This window comes from Alligator sinensis, unplaced genomic scaffold (assembly GCF_000455745.1).
Source record: "Alligator sinensis unplaced genomic scaffold, ASM45574v1 scaffold1018_1, whole genome shotgun sequence".
Lineage (NCBI taxonomy): Eukaryota > Metazoa > Chordata > Crocodylia > Alligatoridae > Alligator > Alligator sinensis.
Genome location: NW_005842038.1, coordinates 1,299,556 through 1,313,140, shown reverse-complemented (window position 1 = coordinate 1,313,140; position 13,585 = coordinate 1,299,556). Strand labels below are relative to the sequence as shown.

General features: G+C 41.0%; 1 protein-coding gene across 3 annotated transcripts in view; it reads left to right on the top strand.

Moving 5' to 3' along the window:
- PIK3C3 (phosphatidylinositol 3-kinase catalytic subunit type 3) overlaps nucleotides 1–13,585 on the top strand; it is a 134,562-nt gene that overhangs the window by 11,186 nt on the left and 109,791 nt on the right. For 2 of the 3 annotated variants that reach the window (XR_003093780.1, XM_025202841.1), the window contains exons 5-7: nucleotides 6,881–6,907; nucleotides 11,716–11,802; nucleotides 13,415–13,510. Coding sequence is in view for 2 of the 3 variants with exons in the window: in XM_025202841.1 (XP_025058626.1) it covers nucleotides 6,881–6,907; nucleotides 11,716–11,802; nucleotides 13,415–13,510 (210 nt within the window). In the remaining variant the exon portion in view is untranslated. The remainder of the gene's footprint in view (nucleotides 1–6,880; nucleotides 6,908–11,715; nucleotides 11,803–13,414; nucleotides 13,511–13,585) is intronic. The other variant, XM_006022486.3, reaches the window with a different exon arrangement.

Genomic DNA, 13,585 nt, shown 5'->3' with positions numbered 1-13,585 from the left:
AGGCTGCCCTGGCTGGCTGGGGCATGAGGGTGCTTCAGTGCAGGCACTGTCTGCTGGCTGGCCCTGTGCTGAAGCACTCTTGTTCCCCAGCCATCCCCTCCTCAGCACATTGAGCCAAGGGGAGCAGCCCTGGGCTGGCAGGCTGACCCCCTGGACCACCTGCCAGCCGGGACTGTTGTGCCCCAGCTCAGTGTGCTGCAGTTCTGGGCACATGTTCAAACAGCAATAAATTCCAGAGTTTATTGCTCTCGGGCGCAGATTCAAACATTAATTGCACGTGTAGCTGCGCCCAGAAGGTGCTTTGGATAAATTAACTAGAGTCCCTGGATGGAGTTCCTCACTTACCTGAGGCTAAGGGAAATGGATTTATCTTTGATTTGGCATGGTTTATTTAGCAACTGCTTGAATTTAAGAGCCATTGGAAGTTTTTTTTTATAACTTTCAATTGATGAGCAGTTATTGTTATTTAGCCATTGATGAGCAGTTTTTGTTGTCATATATAAAAGTGAATTTGGATGTTGATAAGAAAGTTTGATAGTGTCGGTTAAACACAGATGTTGTTTGGATGGGCTCTGCATCTTTTGAAGCTTTCCTTGTTGAATGACTTCTAGATTATGCTTTCAGCTTAAATACTGGATGGAGATGGATCAGATGGTGTCATGATGCTGAGTGATGTTTGACTGTAGACACCAAAATGAAATCCTCCAAATGAATGAATAACTTTAAAAGTATATGAAGTTTTAAGGAGATGTTTTCTGTTTGGAGGCAAGTCTTTTATTCCCTGATGATTTTCTGACCTTTTCCCATTGATCTGTTTAGAGAATTCAGTCGTGCTTGGCATTAGTTTTGAATAACGTCAAAACCCACATTCTGTTGCTGGGGTAAAAAAAAAGGTTTCCTACATAGCTTTCTCAAATTGAGGAAACAATGGCACATGTTCCATTTAGCAGTGGAGTGCCACATTGCCATGAGACCATGAAATGTTTAAAAGCAGTTTTAGAAACTGTCAGTAAGGCTGAAAGCTGTGAAGATGCAGCCCCTGGGGTTGTTGACAAAGTTGACTTCATTCCCTTTCCGAGTCATTTACATGCAGGGACTGGAGCAGTCTAGTGCTCTCCAACATTAATGACATCAGGATATTATAATTAAGTACTTTATCTTATGAGCAGTTGGTTAATTTATTGCTTTTAAATGAAGGCTGCACTGCTAATTTCTTAGTTGATTCCTCCACTTCACTTCTCCCTTCACACCCATCACCACTCCTACCAACTGAATAAAATTGCCTAGATCCTACCATTACCTTTTCCCTAATCACTTAAATGAAAATGTTCAGTTCTCCAGGGAAATGGTGATCTATCTTCATTTTTCACCTGAAGAGAATGTTTCTTATTTAGCAATGCATTCCCTTTTCCCCTGATTATTTTAAGCCCTTTATGTATTCCTGGAGAGAGATGTCAGTTTTACAAGAGTATATGACTGTAGACCTCTTGAATTGTGTACATCAGTAATTGCTGATGCATTGCCCCTCTTGCTTTTTAGAATCCAAGCAGGTAAAAGAAAGAAATAATTTGCCTTTTAAAATGTGGACTTATGACTTCTGCTTTATCTTCTGGTCCAAAGGATAAAGAGAAATTAATATGCGACTACAGCTTGCCAAGAGTTAACTAAATACCACTGGGGACTCTGGATTTCATGTACATCTATGGCATGAACACATGTCCAGTTTCTGCTGAAAATTTTAATATAACAGTTTCAAAATAGCAGAAATAAAATCTTTACCATAAAAGCCCATTCAAAGAACTGCTCTCAAAAGTTTTGAGTGCTTGGTGGGAAGGACACAGTTTAACATGGTCAAAATGATGGAGTAGCTGCTTTAATAACAATTTTGGGGGAGGAAAGTGAGCTATATATCTCTCGGTGGTCTCTGGGCATTGTCATGATACATGACATAACATGGCTTAGAAATGCCTTTGGGGAAAAACCTGCTGAGCTAGGAGTAGCACATTTGTAAATTCTAACAAAGGCTTAAGACTGGGAAGCTTTCACCCCTGGGAAGTAATCAAATCCAAACAAGCCTAGTTTGGACCTTCAGAGGATATTGAACTGCGCTAAGGCTGAAAAGGACTGTGCTGCACAATACAGAATAGGGAGATCCAGAGACAAAGTTGGTAGATACTGCTTGTGCTTATATATCTGTTGGGAAAAGTGAAAGACTGATAGTTTTATTCTTTGATCTTCTGCTTGCACATGCATTCAAGTACCAAACCCTAGGAAGGGGCTCTGACCACCCTCCATCCCTACACCTTCCTCTTGATATGCATCTTCTCTGACCTCTCCCTGCCAGCTCTCCCTAGAGATAAGAACTAGGTGCCTGTGGCATCTTAGGCTCCTATAGACATGCATTGAGCCTGCTCCGACGTGCTGGAAATCCAATTAATTGAGTCTGCTGGAGCGCAGGAAGTGACACGCTCCGGCAGCCTTCCCCATCACGTGTATCATTGTCCCCACGCTGAAAAAATGGCAGTGGGGCTCTTTGAAATAAAACACATTCAATGAGCTTTAGTTCAAAATGCCTTGCCGCCATCTTTTCAGTACAGAGACGCTGATACACATGACGCACAGGCACTTTTAATTAGCGCGATTTGCTAATTAAAGTGCCTGGCACAACGTCCCAGAGCACGTGTCAAAATGCCTGTAGCGACTACCTGGTTTAGAGAGGAATGGGCTTTCATAGGTAACCGTCTACTTTGGCAACTGTTATGAATGGGCTAGGAAAACTTAGAAACTACAGTTTACTGAGGGGTAGTGTCATTACAGCTTCCGAGAATTAACTTCAAAAGGTTGCTGACTGTGACTTATCAAATTCTTGTTATTCAGGTTAGGTTATATTGGGGTCTAGAGTTTCAAAAGGATGTCAAGTAAATCAGCTGCCTTAAGCATATGAACTTGTATCCATTGTCAGGTTATGTTTCTAATATTCCCCTGGAAAAGGGTTCAGAATAGAGGGCATAAGAAGCCTGAGGCCACTCTGCAATTTATGACTTTTTAAAAATGGCTGGTTCCTTGGAGGTCAAGCTATAAACAATGAAGATAAATAACATAGCAGTGTTTCCCCCTCTGGATAGCTGCATGACAGGGTTTTCAATATAAGTTTGAATGCTTGGGAAAGTAAGGGGATGATGGCTAACTAGAGCTGCTAACTACAGACAGAAATTATTCCAGCTTTCTTGTCATCGTTTCCATTGAACCTTAATTTGAGCTGCAGTATCTATACTGTTCAAGGCCTAGTTTCCTTAACAGCCCAAGAGGCTGAACTGTTCAGAGTATTTGTGGAATGGACACACATCAAGGAAGTGAATGCTCTACTTGTTTTCTTGAGTGATCTGACCTAGATTTGATTTTTGGATCTCTAGAGGTGAAAGACTGCTTCAAAAACTAACTTCAGCCACAATTCATTCAAACTCATAACAGTTGTGTTTGTGCTAAGTTAGTGGCTCTGGTTGAATACCCAAAGACCAGAAATCTCTCTCATACGGTAGGCAGAGCCCAGTACAGAGGCTAAATTTGAATTTCTAACCTTGGAGTTTAATATTCTGTTCTGTGCTATCCATATGTATATTAGGAACAGTGAAAAAATGCAAAAATCTCGAACTCTTGGTTCAGAGATGATGCCTTTTATTAGACCAACTGAGAAATTGAAAAAAAACATTATCTTTTTCTGCAAGTTTTTGGGCTCACTCCCTTCGTCAGGCTCAGGGAAAGTTAAAGATGGTAAAAAGTTCCCATATGTTGGAATCCTGTTTGATCTGCACAACAAAAACAGCCCCACAAAGGCATTCTCATGGAACCAGAGGGACAGATTTCCAGCTTCTGCTTCCTCAGTGCAAAAATGAAGTTTATATCGTACATATGGGAAGTTTTTACCATCTTTAACTTTGCCTGAGCCTGATGAAGGGCATACGAGTCCGAAAGCTTGAGGAAAAAGATATTTTTTTTGTAATTTCTCAGTTTGTCTAATACAAAGGATCATCTCTGAACCAAGAGTTCGAAATTTTTGCTTTTTTTTTGTCTCAGACCAGCACGGCTGCCAAAGACATCCCAGGAGCAGTGAAAAAGGCACTCAAGGAAGAGACAGGCATTCAAGGCTTTTTTTGGATTGAAGGGGCAGCTAATTATAATGTGACTAGATAGCAAGAGGCTCGGTTAAGTCTTTAAAACACAAGTATAAAAAGGTCGTGTTTGCTGTAATGATGGCCAGTGTTTCTCTCATGAACAGGCGTTCTGTAGGAAATAAGGTAATTCTTTTGTCCATTGGTTGCAAATGTACTTCTCTGTCAAGACCTGTAACTTTTATTCCTCCTGGTGACAAAGAAATGTGTTATGTTGAGGTCTCATTCCTGCGGTGGCTAGGATGATTCTGGGCTGGTGATTTCAGATGCTATTAAAAACTTTTTTGGAAACCAGTAAATTCTAATGCTTCATCTTATCTTTTTTTTTTTTTTAATCTAGTCAAGGGGAGGCAACCTTGAATCCAAGCTTTTACAAAAACTTAAGATTAAAGTTTGGGATGAATGAATTGTGGTTAAAGCTTTAACCACAACAAAAAAACCCCCAAACCAAACATATTCCTGATTTTGATTTGTGACGTGACAGTGTACCCTTAGCTAAAATCCTGGGTATTATTTTATTGCAGGGGTGGCCAACTGGTGGCTTTAAGAGCCACATATGGCTCCCAGGCAGTTTAGAAGTAGCTGCTACACTGTATTAGTTCATTTTCTATTTTTGGCTTGTTTAGCAGCTAAGAAGGTTAGGAAGTTTGGCCAACCCTGCTCTATTAGGTTGCGTGCTGGTGCCTGAGGCTGTCAAACTTCTAGCTTTGTCTTGAGGCTTGCTGTAGCAAGTATACTAAGTGAGATTTTTTCCGGTCAACAGCTGAGCCCTTCTGGATGATGTAGTTCTTTTGCTGAAGCAGTGGTGTTGCGTATGTGTGGTTTAAATACAATTTTTTTTGTTAATAATTATTTGAGGTCAAGGCTTCAAGAACTGATTCTTTCTATTATCAGGTATAATTCAGGAGAAGAGATCATGATAGGATCTCTTTGTTAGATTACAGACACCATGATCACATAGGATGATGGTGGGTGTGAATTCAAGTATACCATATTTTTATACCTCTCCAAGCATGTCTTCTCCCTGCTTTCCCCCCCCCCCCAAAAAAAAAAAAAAAACACCCAGTTAATCCCACCACCCTGAGATGTATTTGTCCATGTAGATTTCACAAACCTAAAACAGAAAAATGAAATGAAACTTAGAATCATAGAAAATGAGGCTTGGAAGAGACCTCAGGAGGTCACATCTAGTCCAACCTCCTACTCAAAGCAGGACCATCGTCAGCTAGATCATCCTAGCCAGGGCTTTGTCTAGCCAGATCCTAAAAACCTCCAAGGATGGAGAGTCCACAGGCTCTCTGGGTAACCTGTTCCAGTGCTTTACCATCCTCCTGGTGAGAGAGTTTTTTTCCTAATGTCTAACCTAAACCTCCCTTGCTGCAACTTGAGGCCATTGCTCCTTATTCTGTTATCTGCCACCACTGAGAACAGTCCAGCTCCATCCTCTTTGCAATCTCCCTTTCTTATTCTGAAGATGAAACTCATGCTTCTTGTTAGTACAAGGGTCTGCAGCTTACAGCCTGCAAAGGGTTTGGATATAGCCAGCAGTGAGGTGCCTTCTCTGCTGTGAGCTAGGAGTTCCTCTGCCACGTACTGCTGATCTCCTCCACAGCGCCCACGCCACCTTCTGCTGCTTCAGCCCTCCCTTCTTTATGCCGAGGGCTACTCTTGTGCCCCTCCTTACCTTTGCTGATGAATTTGATTCTCCCTATCGCTGTTGGTAATGGGAATTGGTGACACCCAGCAGTGAGGGTAAGTGGAGGGCTGGGGCACTGTGGAGGGGATCGACTGCCTGCTATGGCAGCTTGGTTACAAGCAGCAACCTACTGTTTTTAAGTATTGCTGCCCTGTTCTGGGGGAATGTATTTGTCATGATGGATTGTGTTAGAGAAGCAAATAAAATCCTTTTTTTAATCTTTTAAAGGGGAAAAATAAAAGGGTCAGTAATATTGTGGGTGGATTTAGTTTAGCTAAAGAGAGAACTTCAGAGGTTACCAAGGTTGATTTTTTTTTTTCCAGTGGCTGTAACTAATCTTTCAGGTTGCAAATAGAGGAAAATGACTTGTCATGGACCTGATTTTAGTGAGGTATCTCCTTTATTACAGAGATCATGATCACCCATAACTTGCAGCATGTTTAGTGTACAATACTAGGTATGGCTCAGACTCGGACCCAGCTTTTTCATTCATTCACAGTGTTTCTCATCAGGTTTTCTTGCACTTCTGCTTGGGGATTGTAAGACAGATAAGACAGGGTGGTGTACAATGACTTGCAGGGCATTTTACTTACCTTCAAATCTTTTTCTTATTTAGACTTTTGTAATAACAAGAGTGGTGGTTGCTGTTATAGGGAAGACATCTGTTTCAGTCATTTTCTGTAACTGTTTTTCATGGAGAAATTGCGTGGAAAACCTAGCTGGTTCCTGAGTCGGGACTCCTGTTTTCCTGAGTTTTCATCCAAACTTGTTTTATGAAGTGACACAATATAATTTCTCTGTCCTGAGGTGCTATTTTGTTCTAATGTAAAGACTTCTGGTTCATCAGAATTTTTTGTTGCTCTCCATTTGGATTTTCTATTTAGACTAACTTACATTTTCATATTCTGAATAGGGTTCTAGAAAAAAAATGCCAAATGAAAAAAAAATACAATTCTGATTTTACTTGGAAATATCCCCTTTAACATGTTTAACTAACAAGTCTCTTTAATAATAGGAGCCTGACAAGGAGGATTTGGAGGAAGTAAGTAGTAAGGGGACAAGGCTTGTCAGCACACAGTTTTGAGAGATTGTTTTGCATCAGGAGCATGAACTAAACCTTATTAACTAACGCTTTTCACTATGCTTTGAATTGTGAAGTTTTGAAATTAAATTACCTTCTTATTGAATTTAATCCCTTCTTTAATCCACTGCTGTTTTCATGGCTGTCTTTTTGACCTCACCTTTTCTGATGGTCACATTTTCCTCCTCTTTTATTAACTGACATGGTTCTTCAGAATTATTTGAAAGCATGCATTTGCAGTGTGGCCATATACATCTGTACCTGCATACTTTCTAGTTTGAATGCTCCTGGAAGATAATTAAGTGTGGGCTTCTTAATTAATATAGACATTTCTTTAGCTTTCGAGGACATTTCCAAAAGATATTCTGTTGTCTTGCTGATGCAGTTACCTCCAGACTGGACTGCATGCTCACCGCACCTCTTTATCACTCATTTAAAGGTCTAAGAGATAAAGTGCTTTAGTCTCTTGCCTATTCATGTGATTCTTCCCAGAATGTCTTCTGCAAACTTGGGGCCTTGAGTTGGGGGGCATTGAATGATCTGAAAAAATGCTGTAAAATCTGTGCAGAGTAAAGAACCAAGATAAGTACAAACAAACAAGGTAACAAACAGTGTTTTTTGTGACTACCTGTTCTCAGGGACCAATAGGAAGTCCTGCCTTCATTGGACATACCCTATTTTCTGTTTGTTCTGCTCTTTGCTTTGTAAGAAAAAAAAAACATTTAAAGAATGGATAAGTTGAGCTGATTCCCTTTTTTATACTAGGGACTAGATCATGTATCAGGTGTAAAGGCACTACTACCTTTAAGCTTGAGTTTTAGTGATTATTTAGTATCAGCCAGGGTAACTTGAATACTCCAGTTCAATATCATGTGCTTGGGACAGGCTCCTTCCCCCCAGTATATATAGATTTTCTTTAAATGCAGATGTGTACCCAAGTACTAGCTATTTCTTATTTAATAAGAGAAAAATTACATTGTTCAGTGGACCACATATAAATAAATATGTTCTGGTAAATAATCTGAGACTCTTCAATCAGCAAGTAAAAGCTCACCAGCTCAATATGTTCAAGCTATTGAAACACATGGTTAGTAGCAACCCGAAGGGTGGTTGTCATGAATATACTTCTTGGCCATGATGGTCCTCCTTGGGCACTCTTCCACTTCCGTTACCAAAACAAGATTTGATTGTTACTATCACCATTTGACCCTTTGATGCAAGCATCAAGAATGGCCATCAAATAACCTCAAGAAAATCATTTGACTCCTTCCTTTCTTATTTAGTAGTGGTTAGCATACCTCACTCAAGTAGTGCTGGATGTGGTTTGGCCAATGCCAGGCTTTGATTTAGTTGATTTTTGGATGTTGTGACTTTCTAGCAGGTTATGCTTGTATGGTGATTAAATGCTTAACAGAGGAATGCCAAGATACTGAGAAGTCAGAGGTACGTGGAGAACGGCAACACAGAAGCATGCTATGTTATGTCAGAAATAATAGGTGAATAGGAAGAATGGTAGGTGAATAGGGAGACCACAGAGATGTTATGGTGATAGGTGAATAGGGAGATCAATAGTTGGAGGGAAATAGGTGATAAAGATGCAAGAGACAGGAGGATAATAGTGTGGCAGCTGCCTATTCCATATAGGTACAGAGACATGTAGATTGGCACCTCCCTGTACCTCATGCAATGCAGGGTAAGCAGTCCCTATTTAGCCAGCAAATAAGCTTGCATTTTTGTGTGCATTCCTTTTAATTTTAAGCCTGAAACCCTAATGCATAAATTAGGGATACGCAATTTCTCTCTTCAAGGTGAGGAAATAATGGAAGATAAAACCAGCATACTTACTATTTTTTAAGTTCATTATTTGTCTTAAATACACATTTTCTGGAGGAATCTGATTTATGACTTAAATACTCATGGTTAGCATTATAGTGTTGTCCTGCATGTCAGTCCCTGGCTTAGACTCTGATGTGTTACTGTAATCCTACACAGTTCAGTAAAAGAAAAATTTCTAGAGGTGCACCAATATATTGGATCGGCACTGATATAAGGAAAATTGACTGTATCAGCAGTCAGCTTTTTTTGGCTGATATGTCCGATTAATGCCATGGATAAATGCCCCTTGCATGTGCACAGTTGCAGCACAGCAAGGTGGTGGCCAGGAGCACAACCTGGCAGCGTGGAGAGCAGCCGGGTCTGGCTGGTAAGTCTGTTGTGAAGGAAGGGGTGGGAGGGAGCAGGCAGATCAAGGTCTCCTGCAGTGAGGGAGGGAGTGGGGTTAGGGCTGGTGCAGGCGCTGCCAAGATGAGGCTAAGCAGGTGATGGAGCCGCGAGCAGCTCATCTGGGTGAAGGGTGGGGAAGGGGTGGCTCCTACCACTACGTGCACCTCAGGAGAGCGTGGGGATGTGTGCGCCCCCGGACCTGTGTGCAGCGGGGTGCTACTGTGAAATTTGAGGTGGCTTCACCCCTGCCCCCCCCCACACACACACATAATCTTCTCCCAGTGCTGCTGCCTGCCCCAGGAAGAACCCAGTGCTGTCCTGGCCCCAGCCTGCAGTGGCAGCCTGCTCTTACCCCACATGGATCTGGGGACACATGTTCCCCATGCCCTCCCGGGGTGCATGCAGCAGCAGGAGCTGCTAACCCCTCCTCGTGCCCCCTGGACAAGCCTCTCGTGGCTCCATCCTGTGCCCTGCCCTGGCTGTGCAGCACCTGCCCCAGCCCCCACTCCCTCTCTCACCGCAGCGGCCATGATCTGCCTCACCTCTTCCCTTGCAACAGATTTACCAGCCGAATGCCGCTCTCCATGCTGCCCCGCTGCATATTGGATTGGTATTGGCCGATATGGCTCATTAAAAATTAGCTATCGGTATCAGTCCAAGAATTCTCTGTTGGTGCACCTCTAAAAATTTCTGGTCTTTTTTTTTTTTTTTTGGCTCCACCCCCTCACCTTGAAAAGAACCTCCTGAAATTATTGTTGCATAATTTTGCTGTCATGTACAAAATTTGGTATCAATTAATGGAAGCTGTAGTGCAGGCATAAATACTGTGGGTGCATCTACACAAGTAATTCAGCTGCCCCAATGAAGTCTGGCGCAGTTTGTGCCATGGTTAGCTGCTCCTGTGCACAGCATTTACACGTGTGCATGGGACCAGAGCAATTTGAACCAGGGAAGAGCAGCCCTGGGCTGACAGAGGGCCTAGGGTGGGACAGCCTTGGGCTCGGTGGCAGTCAGGTGGCGAAGGGGCTGGGGCACAAGAGTGGGCTGGCAGATCTCCCTTGTATTGTAGCACCCTTGTGCCCCAGCCATCCCCTGTCACGGTCTACGTGTGCCTTTGAGCATATGTAATTATTCCGCCATGGGATAGTACTATTCCTGACTTACTACCCAAAAGTGGAGTTAATTAATTTACTGAGCCCTAATACATGTAGACTGTGATGCTTTGCTGCTGAGCTAATTAGTCAACTGCAGTAAAATGCATGTGTAGATGCACGCTGTTATGCTAACACACATTGGGCCTGCCTTTAGGTAGAGAGGGGTAAAACAATACTTGTCAGACATCATGTTCTTTGGTAGCAAAAAAATTGAGCACCAATATACCAATACTGTGTTTTGCATATGTTTGACCCTATACTAGACTTGGGTACTTCCTTTTTTTTTGAGAAAAAGCATCAGAAACTTCTGATATTTCTTACTCCTGACGGATTTATTTTTTGTTAACCATATTTGAATTACTGATGTATTGCCTGTGAACAGTTGTTGAGCCACACTGCTTTTCTGAACAGAAGATTTAAAATTTTAAATGACAGGTCTTCAGTTTTTATTGTATAATGCAATATTTTGTGAGGATTCTGTATTGGATTCTGTAAAGATCAAAGGCTCCTATTGTGCAGAAGGTAAAGTCAGCATTTTAACTTGTTTGTTTGTTTGTTTTGCTCCATATTCTGTGCATGATGACATATATTGTTTTTGCAAAAAGTTGGTGGTATTTTTACACTATTATTGATTTTCAGGTTCAAGGGACTGCTAGCCTGCTTTTTCTGTGTTGTTCTTGAGCTGTTCAAAGTGTAGGCCACATTTTAATTAACTTTTTGCCTATTAGCAGTCCATGAATCAATTGCATAACATCTCTGTGATAGCTATAGAAATGCTTAGGTGGAACAGAATTATTAGGAAACTATTTCATACATTTTAATGAAGTAAGGAAACAGAAAAGAAATAAGCATGGTTTTACCAGCAAATGCTCTGCAGCAGACATTCTGAGAGCTGCCTTTGCAGCATTGCTGGTATAGGCAACCTTAATCTTATCAGCTCTCTAAATCACTTTTAAAGAAAGATTATATTTATGAAGTTTATAGAAAATCTTAAACTCCTTTGTGTTAATGATTTTTTAAAAGATTTTAGAATCAAATGTTTTGCACAGAAGAAGCCACTAAGTCATTAATAATGTTATGCTACTGCTCTTAAAAAAAAAAAAAATGAAAAGCCCCCTTTCTGTATGTCATATAATGAATTCAATTAAGCTGAGTGGCGTGTGTGTGCTGCCATTTGTCATGATGGATGTTTTGTATCCCGGGAGTAATTAATTTTACAGTGTGGGTTAATTGTTTACAAAGGCTGCTATGCACATAATGTAGAATTGTTTTAAATTTCCTCACTTTCTTTTCCTAGCTTCACACGCTAATATATTTTGAAAATTATGACTTGGAGATATTCCTTTTAAGTTGCAGCAGTTTAAATAGTATCACTATATATTTCCATGGCAGCTCACCAAATCTCATCGACAAGGTCACATGGTGAAAGTAGACTGGCTGGACAGACTGACCTTTAGAGAAATAGAAATGATCAATGAGGTACGTCATCATATATCAGCTTTCTAATGGGTTTTTTGGATTTTGCTAGTATGGAAGCCTTGGCTTGCTTGGGAGACTGTAATTCAAATAGCTTGCTCTATTTTACTTTTCTTTTGTGCACATTGAACAAAGTACTCATTCTGAAAAGTTAACTTACTCTTGGATTAATGATACAAAGATGGATGAAAATAGTCAGCTCTAAATATTAGCTGTCAGTATTAATGTTCTCATTAACTTAAAGATGAAAATAAAAAAGCCAAACTATTTCTAGATTAAGTAAGTAGACAGGGGAAAGGTTTAAAGTCTTATCTTACAGTTTTACAGCAAATATTGTTTGGGTATGACCAGCATGGCTTTAGATTCTTTAAGTGCTCTGATCATCTTGAGAAGAAGAAAAAAATGAAAATTGTCTCAATAACTTCTCTCAGTGTACTTCAACCCATGCAGACTTTATTACATTCACTATGCTCTAATGGACTTAAATCATTTTGTTCTAAATTATGCTGGCTTGGGCAAAAAAATAGTGTGTTTACAGACTCAAATCCAATGCCTTTGTTTTTAATTTATGGATTAACTGCCCCCAGTTCAGGAGACAAATAGGATAGAAGTTATTGTACTACTCTGTCCATTTTATTCTGTAACTAATACATGCAAATGTAGAAAAAAACCACTAAGGGTAAGGACTTTTTGTTCCTGAGTAGTGCTTGTAGCACTGATTATATTCTTTTTGGGAATGCCTTATAGTCCTTTTGGGAATGCCTAGCAAATGGCTTGGTGATTAGGGCATACTGTGGGGAGTATAAGATAAGAGTCTGAACCTCTTCTGAGTAATGGAGACCAAAAGCCTGGGCCTCCCACTCCCTGGGTAAGTGCCCTAACCAGTAGACTAAAGGTATCCAGCTGGCATCCCACTCCTGCCCAGCTGCTGCTTCCCCTCCATCACTGGCTGCTGTTTGCAGCCAGTGTCACTGGGTTCCCACTCCCTCCCTGTCTCCTGCTGCTGCTTCTTGCCCTTGCCTCAGGGGACCTGGCAGTATGGCACATGACACAGGGAGCTGAGGATGAACCTGAGGCTACTGGTGTGCGGGGGACCACACATTGCAGCGATGAAGGGTATGCATGGTACAGTGGCAGGGGAGTGCCCATATGGGTACCTGCTACAATGAAGGATGGGGCTGGAGCAGCTGTGTGCCTTGCCTGTTTTGTGGACTTTGGGTTCGGGCCCAATTTTGTGAGTTGTCTTAGTACAATTTGTGACTAGAAGACTTGTAGATGAAGCAAAACTTCCTCTGGACATCATTTAGACATGACTATAGTACCTTCTAGTGCAACTCCTTTAACTTGGCTCTTTCACTGGATCATCTAAACAATCCCCATCTGACTTCATGTGAATGTTTGTCATGTAGCATGGATTTCAATTCAGAATATCAGAGAAAGCTGGTATCTTTTAAGTAGTTATCTGAAATTGTAAACTGAGTAATTGCCACAACAGTAATTGCTGATAATCATCAGTTGGAGCACAAAGGAAATAGTTATTACTTTAAGGAAATGCTGAAGATTGTTCTTTAACAAACCATTCACATCTATCATCTTTTTCTTTCTTTCTTTTTAGAGGGAGAAACGAAGTTCTAATTTTATGTACTTGATGATTGAGTTTCGTTGTGTCAAGTGTGATGATAAAGAATATGGAATAGTTTACTATGAAAAGGTATGTGTCTTGCAGTTTTTATGATCTCCTTTAAAAAGTGAGCCATGCACCAAAAAATGACAGGTTTTCCTGCTG